General features: G+C 46.7%; 1 protein-coding gene across 1 annotated transcript in view; it reads right to left on the bottom strand.

The window, feature by feature from the left end:
* LOC140208226 (uncharacterized) overlaps window positions 1-13346 on the bottom strand; it is a 16001-nt gene continuing 2655 nt past the window's right edge. Inside the window, exon 2 of the mRNA XM_072276744.1 lies at window positions 1-3246. Within this exon, the coding sequence (XP_072132845.1) occupies window positions 753-2840 (2088 nt within the window). The 5' untranslated portion in view covers window positions 2841-3246 and the 3' untranslated portion in view covers window positions 1-752. The remainder of the gene's footprint in view (window positions 3247-13346) is intronic.

Raw genomic sequence — 13346 nt, forward strand, 5'->3', positions numbered from 1 at the left:
TAAATGTCGAGAGAAGGCAATAACGTTGAATTCCACAGCATCCATGGTGGTAAAACGAGAGAACAGTCGCTGTAGATTTTATCTGTCGTCGTTCCAAATCCACATACAAATTATCACCAAAAGTGACTTTTCACAAGGGGTATCGTCTTCAAGTGAATTTCCACACCACACCCAGGCAAGGGTTAACACATAAGTGGTCTTCACAGGATACCCCAAATTCGATCCACTCCTGTGGATCAAATGAGGTGACAACCACACATTCGATGTATGCTGAATCGATGATTAACCCAGCCTTGTGGGCAGAGGAAAGTTCGAAACAGTGACCCTTGGCCACTAGTTTCCTTGTTTCGATCTTTCCATTTATCCTCCTTCATCTCCGTCTGACTCTGAGTGTCTGTGTCCTCGGATAAAACTAAACAAGCTGTGAGCGATGTAAACAAGCTGAAAGTCAGACTGATTCACCTTCTTAATCTCTCTCTCTCTCTCTCTCTCAAAATGACAGTCCACAGAAAATGAAACCTAGGGATTCATAACAACGGCCACTCCCCATTGTGAACTGACTGGTGTGCCAGTAGTTGGGATGACTGAATGAATCCTTTCCCACATTCTGAGCAGGTGAACGGCTTCGCCCCAGTGTGATCTTGCTGATGTCTCTGCAGGTTGGATGACTGAGTGAATCCCTTCCCACAGACTGAGAAGGTGAATGGCCTCTCTCCTGTGTGAACTCGCTGATGTACCAGTAGGGTGGATGATCAAGTGAATCCTTTCTCACATTCTGAGCAGTTGAACGGCTTCTCCCTAGTGTGAACTCGTTGATGTCTCTGTAGGTTGGATGACTGAGTGAATCCTTTCCCACATTTGCAGCAGGTGAACGGCTTCTCCCCAGTGTGAACTCGCTGATGACTCTGTAGGGAGGATAACTGAGTGAATCTCTTCCCACAGACTGAGCAGTTGAACGGCTTCTCCCTAGTGTGAACTCGTTGATGTCTCTGTAGGTTGGATGACTGAGTGAATCCTTTCCCACAGACTGAGCAGGTGAATGGCTTTTCCCCAGTGTGAACTTGCTGGTGGCTCTGTAGGGAGGATAACTGAGTGAATCTCTTCCCACAGACAGAGCAGGTGAACGGCTTCTCCCCGGTGTGAACTTGCTGATGACTCTGTAGGTTGGATGACTGAGTGAATCCTTTCCCACATTTGGAGCAGGTGAATGGCTTCTCCCCAGTGTGAACTCGCTGATGACTCTGTAGGTGAGATGACCGAGTGAACTTCTTCCCACAGTCTGAGCAGGTGAACAGCCTCTCCCCAGTGTGAACTCGCTGATGTCTCTGTAGGTTGGATGACCGAGTGAATCTGTTCCCACATTCTGAACAAGAGAATGGCTTCTCCCCAGTGTGAACTTGTTGATGTCTCTGTAGTTCGGATGAATGAGTGAATCCCTTCCCACAGTCTGAGCAGGTGAATGGCCAATCTCCTGTGTGAACTGACTGGTGTGCCAGTAGGTGGGATGACTGAGTGAATTCTTTCCCACATTCGGAGCAGGTGAATGGCTTCTCCCCAGTGTGAACTTGCTGATGACTCTGTAGGTGCGATGACCGAGTGAATCTCTTCCCACAGACTGAGCAGGTGAACGGTTTCTCCCCAGTGTGAACTCGCTGATGTGCCAGTAGGGTGGAAGAGTGAGTGAATCTCTTCTCACAGACTGAGCAGGTAAACGACTTCTTCCCAGTGTGAATTTGCTGGTGTCTCCGTAGGTTGGATGACTGAGTGAATCCCTTCCCAGAGTCTGAGCAGGTGAACGGCTTCTCCCCAGTGTGAACTGACTGGTGTGCCAGTAGGTGGGATGACTGACTGAATCCTTTCCCACATTCTGAGCAGCTGAATGGCCACTCCCCAGTGTGAACTGACTGGTGTGCCAGTAGGTGGGATGACTGAGTGAATCCTTTCCCACATACTGAGCAGGTGAACGGCTTCGCCCCAGTGTGATCTTGCTGATGTCTCTGCAGGTGGGATAACTGAGTGAATCCCTTCCCACAGACTGAGCAGGTGAATGGCCTCTCTCCTGTGTGAACTCGCTGATGTACCAGTAGGGTGGATGACTGAGTGAATCCTTTCCCACATACTGAGCAGGTGAACGGCTTCGCCCCAGTGTGATCTTGCTGATGTGTCTGTAGGTGGGATAACTGAGTGAATCTCTTCCCACAGACAGAGCAGGTGAACGGCTTCTCCCTGGTGTGAACTCGCTGATGACTCTGTAGGTGGGATGACTGAGTGAATCCTTTCCCACATTCGGAGCAGGTGAATGGCCTCTCCCCAGTGTGAACTCGCTGATGACTCTGTAGGTGAGATGACGGAGTGAACCTCTTCCCACAGACTGAGCAGGTGAACGGTTTCTCCCCGGTGTGAACTCGCTGATGTCTCTGTAGGTTGGATGACTGAGTGAGTCTGTTCCCACATTCTGAACAAGAGAACGGCTTCTCCCCAGTGTGAACTTGTTGATGTCTCTGTAGTTTGGATGAGTGAGTGAATCCCTTCCCACAGTCTGAGCAGGTGAATGGCCAATCTCCTGTGTGAACTGACTGGTGTGCCAGTAGGTGGGATGACTGAGTGAATCCTTTCCCACATTCAGAGCAGGTGAATGGCTTCTCCCCAGTGTGAACTCGCTGATGACTCTGTAGGTGCGATGACCGAGCGAATCTCTTCCCACATTCTGAGCAGGTAAACGGCTTCTTCCCAGTGTGAACTTGCTGGTGTCTCCATAGATGGGATGACTGAGTGAATCCCTTCCCAGAGTCTGAGCAGGTGAACGTCCACTCCCCGGTGTGAACTCGCTGGTGAGACATTAGGTTAGATGACTAAGTGAATCCTTACCCAGAAATTCAGCAGATGACCAGCCCCTGCCCAGTGTGAACTGACTGGTATGTCCACAGGTGAGACGACTGACTGAATCCTTTCTCACACACAGAACAGGTGAAAGGCCTTGCCCAGTGTGAACTTGCTGATGTACTTTCAATTGAGATGACCGAGTGAATCCATTCCCACTGTTTGAACAGGTGAACAGCCTTTTTCCTGTATAAAATGACGGTGTGCCAGTCTGTCAGATGATCAAGTGAATCCCTCCCCACTGTCTGAGCAGGAAGGATGGTCGATTGAATCCCTTGTTCCACTTCTTAAATGTCTAGACAGAGACAGCAAAACTGGCGTGTCGTGTTTGAGATTCCTGGAGACAAATTCCTTCTCGTTTTTAACCTGTAAAAAGATTTACAAAATCCATCAGTGGGTGTAGGACATTTCAGATGAGATTGCTTGAGTTGCCAAGGTTTGATCTGGTATCACACTGTTACACTGAGGTTCAACCCAAGTTGGACAGAGAAATCATCTTCTGACTGGTCACAGTGCTGGTATCTGGAATGACCATCAATTCCCTGATGCTCTTCCTGTCTCTATCAGAATGGGGCATTTCTGCCGTCTCCAATTTGTTCCTTGGCTCAGTTTGACTCGCTCCATTGGTATTACTCCCTGTTCCTGCTGAGCAGCATGGGTGCCTGGCCCCACAGTAACTGAAACAGTATCAGGCAAATTGTCTTTCTTGACGTGCATCTGGGATTTTCTTTTATGTATTATTAACTTAAAATGCCACAGTTTTAACGCCATATAAAAAACTCCTGCTGAGATGAATGGTTGGTCTGCACAGCTGTTAAAAGAACTTAGAGTGAATTTTTGTATTATTTCAGGTTCTTGTCACAGTCATCGAAAATTACAACACAGAAACAGGCCCTTTGGGCCATCTGGGTTGTGCTGAACTATTTAAACCACCCACTCCCATACCCCTACCATCCAGGTACCTGTGCAAACCTCTACAAACCTCTAAAATGTTGAAATTGAGCTCGCATGCACCACTTGTGCTGGCTGCTCATTCCACACCCAGATGACTGTCTGTGTGAAGAAGTTTCCCCTCATGTTCCCCTTAACGTTTCACCTTTCACCCTTAACCCATGGCCACACTCATGGTGTGATTGTCGTCCCACCCCATCTCAGTAGTAAAAGCCAGCTTGCATTTACCCTATCTATACCCCTCATAATAGTGGTACTCCTCTATCAAATCTTCCCTCAATCTTCTATGTTCCAAGGAATAAAGTCCTGACCTGTTCAATCCTTCCTTATAACCCAAGTCCTCCAGACCTGGCAACATCCTTGTGAATTTTTTCTGAACTCTCTTAATCTCTTTTACATCTTTCCTGCATGTTGGTGACCAAAACTGCACACAATACTCCAAATTAGACCTCACCAATGTCTTGTGCAGTGTGAACATAACATCCATCTCCTGTACTCAGTACTTTGGTTCATGAAGGCCAATATGACAAAATCTTTCTTTCCGTCCCTATTTAACTGTGACACCACTTTCAGTGAATTATGGACATGTATTCCCAGATCCCTTTCTTCTACAGCACCCCTCAGTGCCCGACCATTCCCTGTGTAAGACCCAGGTCCTATCAAAATGCAACACCTCACACTTGTCTCCATTAAATTCCATTTTGCATTTCTTAACCCATTATTCTAGCTGATCCAGATTGCACTGCAAGCCATGACAGTCTTCCTCGCTGACCACTACACCCCAATCTTGGTGTCATCCACAAATTTGCTGATCCAGCTAACCATGTTAACATTCAGATTACTGATACAGACGACAAAGAACAACAGATCCAGCTCTGATCCCTGTGGCACACCACTAGTCACAGGCCTCTGGTCAGAGAGGCAACCATCTACTGCCACACACTGGCTTCTCCCAAAGACAGTGACTCATCCAATTTACTATCTCATCTTGAATGCTGAGTGACTAAACCTTCTTGACCAGCCTCCCATATGAGACTTTGTCAAGTGCTTTTGCTAAAGTCCATGTAGACAACATCCACTGCCTTGCCTTCATCCACTTTCCTGATAACTCCCTCGAGAGACTCTATAAGATTGGTGAGACATGACCTACCGTGCACAAAGCCATGCTGCCTATCCTTAATCAGTCCACATCAATCCAAATACTTCTATATCTGGCTCCTGCACACACATTCCAATAACTTTCCCACTACTGATGGGCTCACCAACGTATAATTTCTAGTTTATTTTTAGAGCCTTTCTTGAACAGCGGAACAACATTGGCTGTTCTCCAATCCTCCAGTACCTCACCTGTCACAAACGATTATTTAAATATCTGTGCTTGGGCCCCGACAATTTCTGCACCTGTCTGCCACAGAGTCCCAGGGAACAACTTGTCAGGCCCTGGGGATTTATCCACGCTAATTTGCCCTAAGACAGCAAACACCTCCACCTCTGTAATCTGTACAGGGTCCATGAAGTTGATGCTGCTTTGCCTCACTTCTATAGACTCTGTGTCCATCTCCTGAGTAAATTCTGATGCAGAAAAAAATCTCCCACATCTATTTAGTCTCCTCATATGGATTACCATTCTGATCTTCCAGAGGATTAATTTATTCCTTTGCAATCTTTCTGCTCTGAACATATCTGCAGAATCCCCGAGGATTCTCCTTCACCTTGTCCGTTGGGGCAACCTCATGCCTTCTTTTATTTCCTTCATAAGTGTTCACTTGAATTTCCTGTATCTCATAAGTATCCCATTTGTTCCTATCTGCCTGTACCTGGTATGCACCTCTTTTTTATTGATCTGGGAGATGAAGCACAAAGGGCTGATAGAGCTGCATGGTGGGAGGTGGGGGTAAGGGGGGTTAAACTAAAGTTGCAGGGGGAATGGGAGCCTGAATAACAGAACAGATAGTGGAAGGGTTGTGGAGACAGTTGTTGTTCAGACCTCAGACAAAGTCAGGAATGAAAAAGTTGAGCATGGTGCAGTGAATATGCTGAGCCCTGTATATTTCAATACAAGGAGCAGCGTAGGAAAGGCGGATGTGTTCAGGGCATGGATCAACACCTGGAATTTAGATACTAGGATCTGGCAACTGTGGACTGGGACAGGCTGCTTTATGGAAAAGGTGCGCTTGGTAAATGGGAGGCCTTCAAAGCAAAATTTTGAAAGTACAAGGCGGGTATGTGCCTGTCAGAATAAAAGGTAAAGATAGAAACTGTAGAGAATCTTGGTTTTCAAGAGATATTGAGACCTTGGTGAAGCACAAAATGGAGTTGCAGAACAGGGATAGGCAGGTAGGTTCTTATGGAGTATAAGAAATGCAAGAGAACACATAAGAAGTAAATCAGGACGGCTAAAAGAAAGCATGAGATTCCCCTCACAGAAAAGATGAAGGATCATCCTCAGGGATTCTGGAAATAGCTTAAGAGCAAAAGGATTGCAAGGCATAAAGTTGGTCCTCTGGAAGACCAGAATTGCAATCCACGTGTGGAAGCAAAGCAGATGGGGGAGATCTCAAATATATTTTTCATCCCATTTACTCAGGAGATGGACACAGGGTCTGTGGGAGTGTGGAAAAGCGGCATTAAAACCGTGGACCCTGTACGGATTAAAGAATAGGAGATGTTTGCCATCCTGAGGCAGATTAGGCTGGAGAAATCTCCAGGGCATGATAAGGTGCTCCCTCAAACCCTATGGGAGGCAAGTGCAAAAATTGTCGGGGCCCTAGCAGAGATAATTAAATCATCCTTAGTGACAGGGGATTATCAGAGGATTGTAGGATAGCCAAAGTTATTTCGCTGTTCAACATAGAACATAGAAATCTACAGCATATTCTAGGCCATTCAGCCCACAATATTCTGCCAACCATGTAACTTACTCTGGAAACTGCCTAGATTTCCCCAGTACATAGACCTCTATTTTGCTAAGCTCCATGTACCTATCAAAGAGGCTGTTAATAGACCATCTTGTATCTGCCTCGACCACCACTGCTGGCAGTGCATTCCACGCACCCACCACTCTCTGTGTAATAAAACTTACCCCTGACATCTCCCAGTATCTATTTCCAAGCACCTTAAAACTATGCTCCCTCATGTTAGCCATTTCAACCCTGGGGAAAAGCCTCTGGCTATCTACGTGATCAATGCCCCTCATCATCTTATACACCTCAAAAAGGCTCTAATCATGAACTAGGGAATTATACATTGCTTTTAGGATTTGTTGGAAGTATACAAAATTATAAGGGTATAGATAGGGTAAGTGCAAACAGCTTTTTCCACTGAGATTGGGTGGGATGACAACCAGAGGTCATGGGTACGTAGGGAAGGTGAAAATTTAATGGGAACATGTGGAAAAGCTCGTGAGAGTATGGAATGAGATGTCAGCACAAGTGGTGAATATGAGCTCTTTTTCACAAATAAGAGAAGTTTGGATGGGAGCCTGGATGACAGGGGTATGGAGGGCGATGGTCCCGGTGCAGATAGTTGCGTTATAGATTAAATGTTTTTTCGGCATTAACTAGATGGGCCAAATAGCCTGTTTCTGTACGGAAGTCCTCCATGTTTCTATGACAGAGAAGCTGGCCAAACTTGTCTGGAAGGGAAAAGGTAGGAGTGACAATGGAGCAGCAATGGCTGGAGCTTCTGGGAGCAATTCAGGAGCTGAGTGATCGATACATCCCAAAGAAGTGGAAGCATTGGAAAGGCAGGAGGACACAACTGTGGATGAAATGAGAAGCCAAAGCCAACATAAAAGCCAAAGAGAGGGCAAACAAAGGAGCAAAAACTATTAGGAAGCTTTTAGAAACCAACAGAAGATGAGTAAAAAAAAGTCAGCTGAGCATAGGGTGTGGAATTATGACATTGTAGTCATTAATGAGTCTTGGTGGCACCCAACAGTCTCAGGCATTTAGGGGAACAAAATATCCGGGGCCTCAATATCTCTTGAAAACCAAGGTTCCCTGCATCAGTTACCTTTCAACTTTTATTTTGGCAGGCATATACAAACTAGACACCCTCAAAACTTCACTTCTGAAGGCCTCCCACTTACCAAGTACTCCTTTGCCAGAAAACAGCCTGTCCCAAACCACACTTGTCAGATCCTTTCTGATACCATCAAAATTGACCTTTCTCCAATTTAGAACCTCAACCCATGGTCCAGACCTCTCTTTTCCCATACTTACTTTGAATCTCATGGGATTATGATCACTAATTTCTGTCACCAGCCCTGGATCATTTCCTAACAGCTTACTGAACACTTCTACATCAGGAATTCTAATTACTGATTAAGGGCACATTTGACAAACTCTACCCCATCTAGTCCTTTTACAGTATGGGAGTCCCAGTCAATATATGGAAAGATAAAATCACTTACTGAATCAACCTTTGTTTCTTGGCATGGTCTGCCATCTCTCTACAAATTGGTTCCTCTAAATCCCTCAGACTGTTCGGTGCAACCAAGTCCCAATAATGGCTACAATATCATAATTCCCTGTCCTGCGCTCATCTGGCTTTCCTGCGATGCTTCTTGCATTGTGATATACACAGCTCAGCACATTCATCGCACCATGCTCAACCATTTGATTGCTGACTCTATCTGAGGTCTGAACAACATCTGACTGGTGTCAAGAAAACAACCTCTCGCTCATTGTCACAAAAACAAAGGAGCTGATTGTGGATGACAGGAGGAATGGAGACAGGCTAACCCCTATTGACATCAATGGATCTGGGGTTGAGAGGGTGAACAGCTTTAAGTTCCTCAGCATAAACATCACCGAGGATCTCACATGGTCTGTACATACTGGCTGTGTTGTGAAACGAGCACAACAGCACCTCTTTCACCTCAGACGGTTGAAGAAGTTTGGGATAAGGCCCCAAATCCTAAGAACTTTCTACTGGGACACAATTGAGAGCATCCTGACTGGCTGCATCACTGCCTGGTATGGGAACTGTACTTCCTTTAATCACAGGAACCTGCAGAGAGTGGTGCAGATAGCCCAGCACATCTGTAGATGTGAACTTCCCACTATTCAGGACATTTACAGAGACAGGTGTGTAAAAGGGCCCGAAGGATATTGGGGACGCAATTCACCACAACCACAAACTGTTCCTGCTGCTACCATCCAGGAAACGGTACCACAGCAAAAGGACCAACAGGCTCCGGGACATCATCTTCCACCAGGCCATCAGACTGATTAATTCATGCTGATACAATTGCATTTCTATGTTATATTGACTGTCCTATGTACAAACTATTTATTATATATTACTATAAATTACACATTGCACATTTAGACGTAAAAGTAACAAAGATTTCTACTCCTCATGTATAGGAAGAATGTATGTAATAAAGTCAATTCAATTCAATCTCTCCACTATCTGTTCTGTCATTCTGGTTCCCATTCCCCCTACAACTTATTTTAACCTCATCACCCCTCACCCCACACTAGAAGCATTACCACTAGGATATCAGTCCCCTCTTGTTCTGTTCCGCTAAATACCGAATCCCCTATCAGCCCTTTGACTTTCCTCTGCCAGGTAATCCCCCCAACAGTTTCTAAAGTGGTCCACCTGCTGTTGCGTGGGATGGCAGCAAGAGTACTCTGCGATGGCTATTTAACCTCATTCCCCTTCCTGACTCTCACCCAGTTTCCTGTGTCCTGCACCTTGGGTGTAACTCACCTCTCTTCATGTCATATCTGTCACCTTCTCCAACTCCTGGATGATCCAGAATTCATCCATTTCAAGTTCCAACTCCTTAAAGTGCAGGGTTACAAGCTGCAGCTGGATGCACATCTAGTAGGTGAGGGCATCAGGGACACTGGAGGTCTCCCCACCTTCCCACCAATGTCCCCTCTAATTTGTAATGACCAGTGTGCACATAAAGCTTATACTGTGCATTCTTTTAACCAGTGACATGTGCACAATGAATTTTATATAGCGAGGTATTTATTTCAACAGCCAGCAAATCACTGTCAGTAAGAACTTTGATCTCCTCTGGGTTCGATCGAGTTCATCTACACTCTCACACAATTTATGTAGCAGGCCTGTAACGGGTAATAAAGGATTTTCCCACCAGAGCTTTTGCACATTGTCCATATGTGTTTCTCTTGCTAAATGACACTTTAAAAAGTCAGAATTCCAAATATCACTCCACTTCTTCCCACTTGTAAATTCTCCAGCAACTTTTGCATCACCACAATACACACAGGTAACACCAGTTTCTGTATTGTACATAAATATTTCCCCTGAACCCTCCCCCAGGTGACTGACGGTGGTGAACTCAGTGATGGCTATGCCAATGAATATGAAGGGAAGGGCAGTAGTCTGTCTCATTGGAGTCTGGCACATTTGTGATGTGAAAGCTACTTGTTGCCCTGGACAAAGGTGTTTGATATCATTATGTACCCAGAGAGAGTGGGACAAAACATGTTCTCACGGGTAGAAAGTCCAGAACAAGAGGGGGTGGAACAAGCAACAGACACAAAATGCTGGGGGAACTCAGCAGGCCAGGCAGCATCTATGGAAAAGAGTACTAATGCTGAGTTCCTCCAGCAATTTGTGTGTGTTGCTCGGATTTCCAGCATCTGCAGATTTTCTCTTGTTTGTGACTGGAGGCAGAACAAAGGTGATTTTCACAACAGCTGATGTAAAAGATTTTGTTCCCTTTCTCCGAGTTCCCGATCCTTGCATTTAGACAGCTGGAGCTCAGCTCTGTCTGAGAGACCCATCGGTTCCCATTCCCTCATCAGCCGGAAGCTCCCCGGGGCCCGTGTACGGATGGTGGGGCTGAGAGAGAGGGAAGAGAGCAGGACTGTCCCGGGATTGCGGGTCACGGAGTCCGGAGTCACAGCAACTACCCGAAGTCGGTGTTGAAAACGCCGCCCGGTGAGACCCCCAACCCGGAGACCCCTTCTCACCTCAACCGATCATCCGGGGCCTTTTGTGCCCCGCGCGCTGGTGAGCTCGAGCTTGGTCGGTTTAACGGCTGGGCTACTGATCACGTGACCAGCCCCTCCCCCACCGCTGTCAACAGAGAAGTCACGCGCTGCGCTATTCCCATTGGTACGAAGCAGTGTCAATTACTGCTTCCAGCCAATAGCGGAGGCGGACGACCCGAGAGGGCGTTACCCCCGATGACACCGTCTCCCGGACTTTCCGTCACGGCGGGACAACCGTCAAAGTAAATGTCCGCTTTCTGATTTATTTCCATTTCCCTCCGAGGGCAGTTGGGGCGTTTGTGAAGCGTCTCCTGCGGCCGGAGTCTGATGTGTCGCTGAGAGGTAGGAGGAGACCGCTTGGCCCGTCGGTTTGATGCCGGTTCCCCGGGGAGGGAGAGGATGAAGACGGTGAGAGAGGGGGCGGACAGGATGTTTGTCCCGGTGGGGACAGGAGGGGCTCATCTGTGGAAATGTCTGAGCCCACGGTGGTGGCGATTCACCACATTGGGGGGCAAACACCGGCAGACTGTTGCCCTGCAAGCGGGGCCAATGGTCCGGGCAAAGTGACAATTATTTGTGTTTTGTTGAGACTGTACCGGGAATATGGTGTAAAATCCCGCTCCCCACACTAACACGGGTCACACAGACCAAAGAACAAACTGCCGGAGGAACTCAGTGGGTCGGGCAGCATCTGTGGAGGGAAATGGACCGTCAACATTTCGGGCCGAGACCCTCCCTCTGGACTGAGAGTGGACGGGAAATAGTCCGAGAAAAGAGGTGAGGGGTGGGGATGGGGCAAGAGCTGGGGAGTGAGAGGTGGGTCCAGGTGAGGGGGAGGTGGGAAGGTGGAAATAGTGACGGGGGTGGGAGGTGAGTGGTTGGGGCAACACGGGGCTGCAGGAGATGGAAATTAATTCCATAGAGGATTAACAAAGAGGTTAGAGAGTATTTGTTATAGAGAGTGCAATGAAGATTCACCAGACTGATCCCTGGAGTGGTGGGGTCATCATATGAAGAAAGATCAAATGTGATAACCCTTTCATTTGGAGAATCGAGGACTGAGAGGTGAACACATTGAAATTCACAACATCATTCCCGGCTGAACCAGGGATCCCAGTCTCTGAAAAAGGGGGTGGACTGTCCGGGACTGAGATGAGGGGATATGTCTCCACTCCGAGGGTGGTGAATGTCTGTAAATCCCCACCACAGAGGCCGGTGAAGACTCAGTGATCATCCTCACATAAAACAGAGGCCGGCAGATGTGTGGAGACCGAACGGATCGAGGAAATGAGGATCGGGCGGAAACATGTGGCTGAGATGGGAGAGCAGCCACCATCTTGTTGATGGTTGGAGGGGCTGAATGGCCACCTCCTGCTGTTTCTCACTTGATGTTTCAGTGGTCCTGTCCAGTGAGGCTGGAGGAATCTGAATAGAAATTAGTGTTTATAAACATGGACAGATTTAAATGAAAACTGCACATTTCCAGTTTGGGTCTGAATTGTGTGTTGGATGGGGATGGGAATCGAGCCTGTGACTCTGTGACCTTGGGGTGGAGGGAAAGGGACAGGGATGATTTGGAGGGAAAAAGTAAATACGTATCTGGTGTAAATATGGAATGATGTGGGTCAGACAGTGTGTGAGGGGCGAGGAGCAGAGTCACCGGTTCAGATGGGAGACACTCCACGAATCATGTGATCCCATTTCCTGTTCACGCTTTTCCACAGATCTACAGCATCTGTAATTCACTGCTCTACGTGTCCATGTAGCTTCGTCTTTCGCCCGTTCCGACAAGGCAGTGAGATCCGGATCTGTCACATCCTCTTGTTGGGGATGGACAATGATTTTTTTTCGGCAATATTTTCAGCATGTTTCCATATAACCACATAACAATTACAGCATGGAAACAGGCCATCTCGGCCCTTCTAGTCCATGCCGAATGCTTACTCTCTCCTAGTCCCAGGCCTCAGACCATAACCGCTGGGCCGAGGCCTGGGACTAGGCCTCATTCCACTGTTTTTACCTGCTGAAGTGCAGCCAATGTTTCTGACTATATGACCCATTTATGTGAGAATTTAGCCTTTTCTATTTATCTGAGCTTCTCATAAATGTGTCCAGTTTCATTCAGCTTCACTCCAGAATTTCCAAAGCAACAACCCAGTCAGTCAAATAGTTCCACACAATTAAAATAGTTTACAGTATTACATTCTTAAAATGTTTATGTTGTACTACTTATATAATTTAACTATTTAATATGTATATTCTTATTTTAAATCACAATGGTTAAAATCTATTGTTATGAATTAGGTTCTATTGCTGCCGCAGAGACAACAAATTACATGATATCTGCCGGTGCTATTAAACCTGATTCTGATAATTGGTCTGGGAGACCCACCACCGGTCACCTGATCCCGGTTACCGCAGATCGTAATGCGAGATTGAAGCCTTTTCTACTTATTTGCTTTCCTCAGAAATGACAACAGTTAAGTTGCCCTCTGTGGTTTCAAAGCAGAAGCTTAGTCTGTCTAATATTTCCAC

The sequence above is a fragment of the Mobula birostris genome, chromosome 13 (assembly GCF_030028105.1).
Source record: "Mobula birostris isolate sMobBir1 chromosome 13, sMobBir1.hap1, whole genome shotgun sequence".
NCBI classification, from domain to species: Eukaryota; Metazoa; Chordata; class Chondrichthyes; order Myliobatiformes; family Myliobatidae; genus Mobula; species Mobula birostris.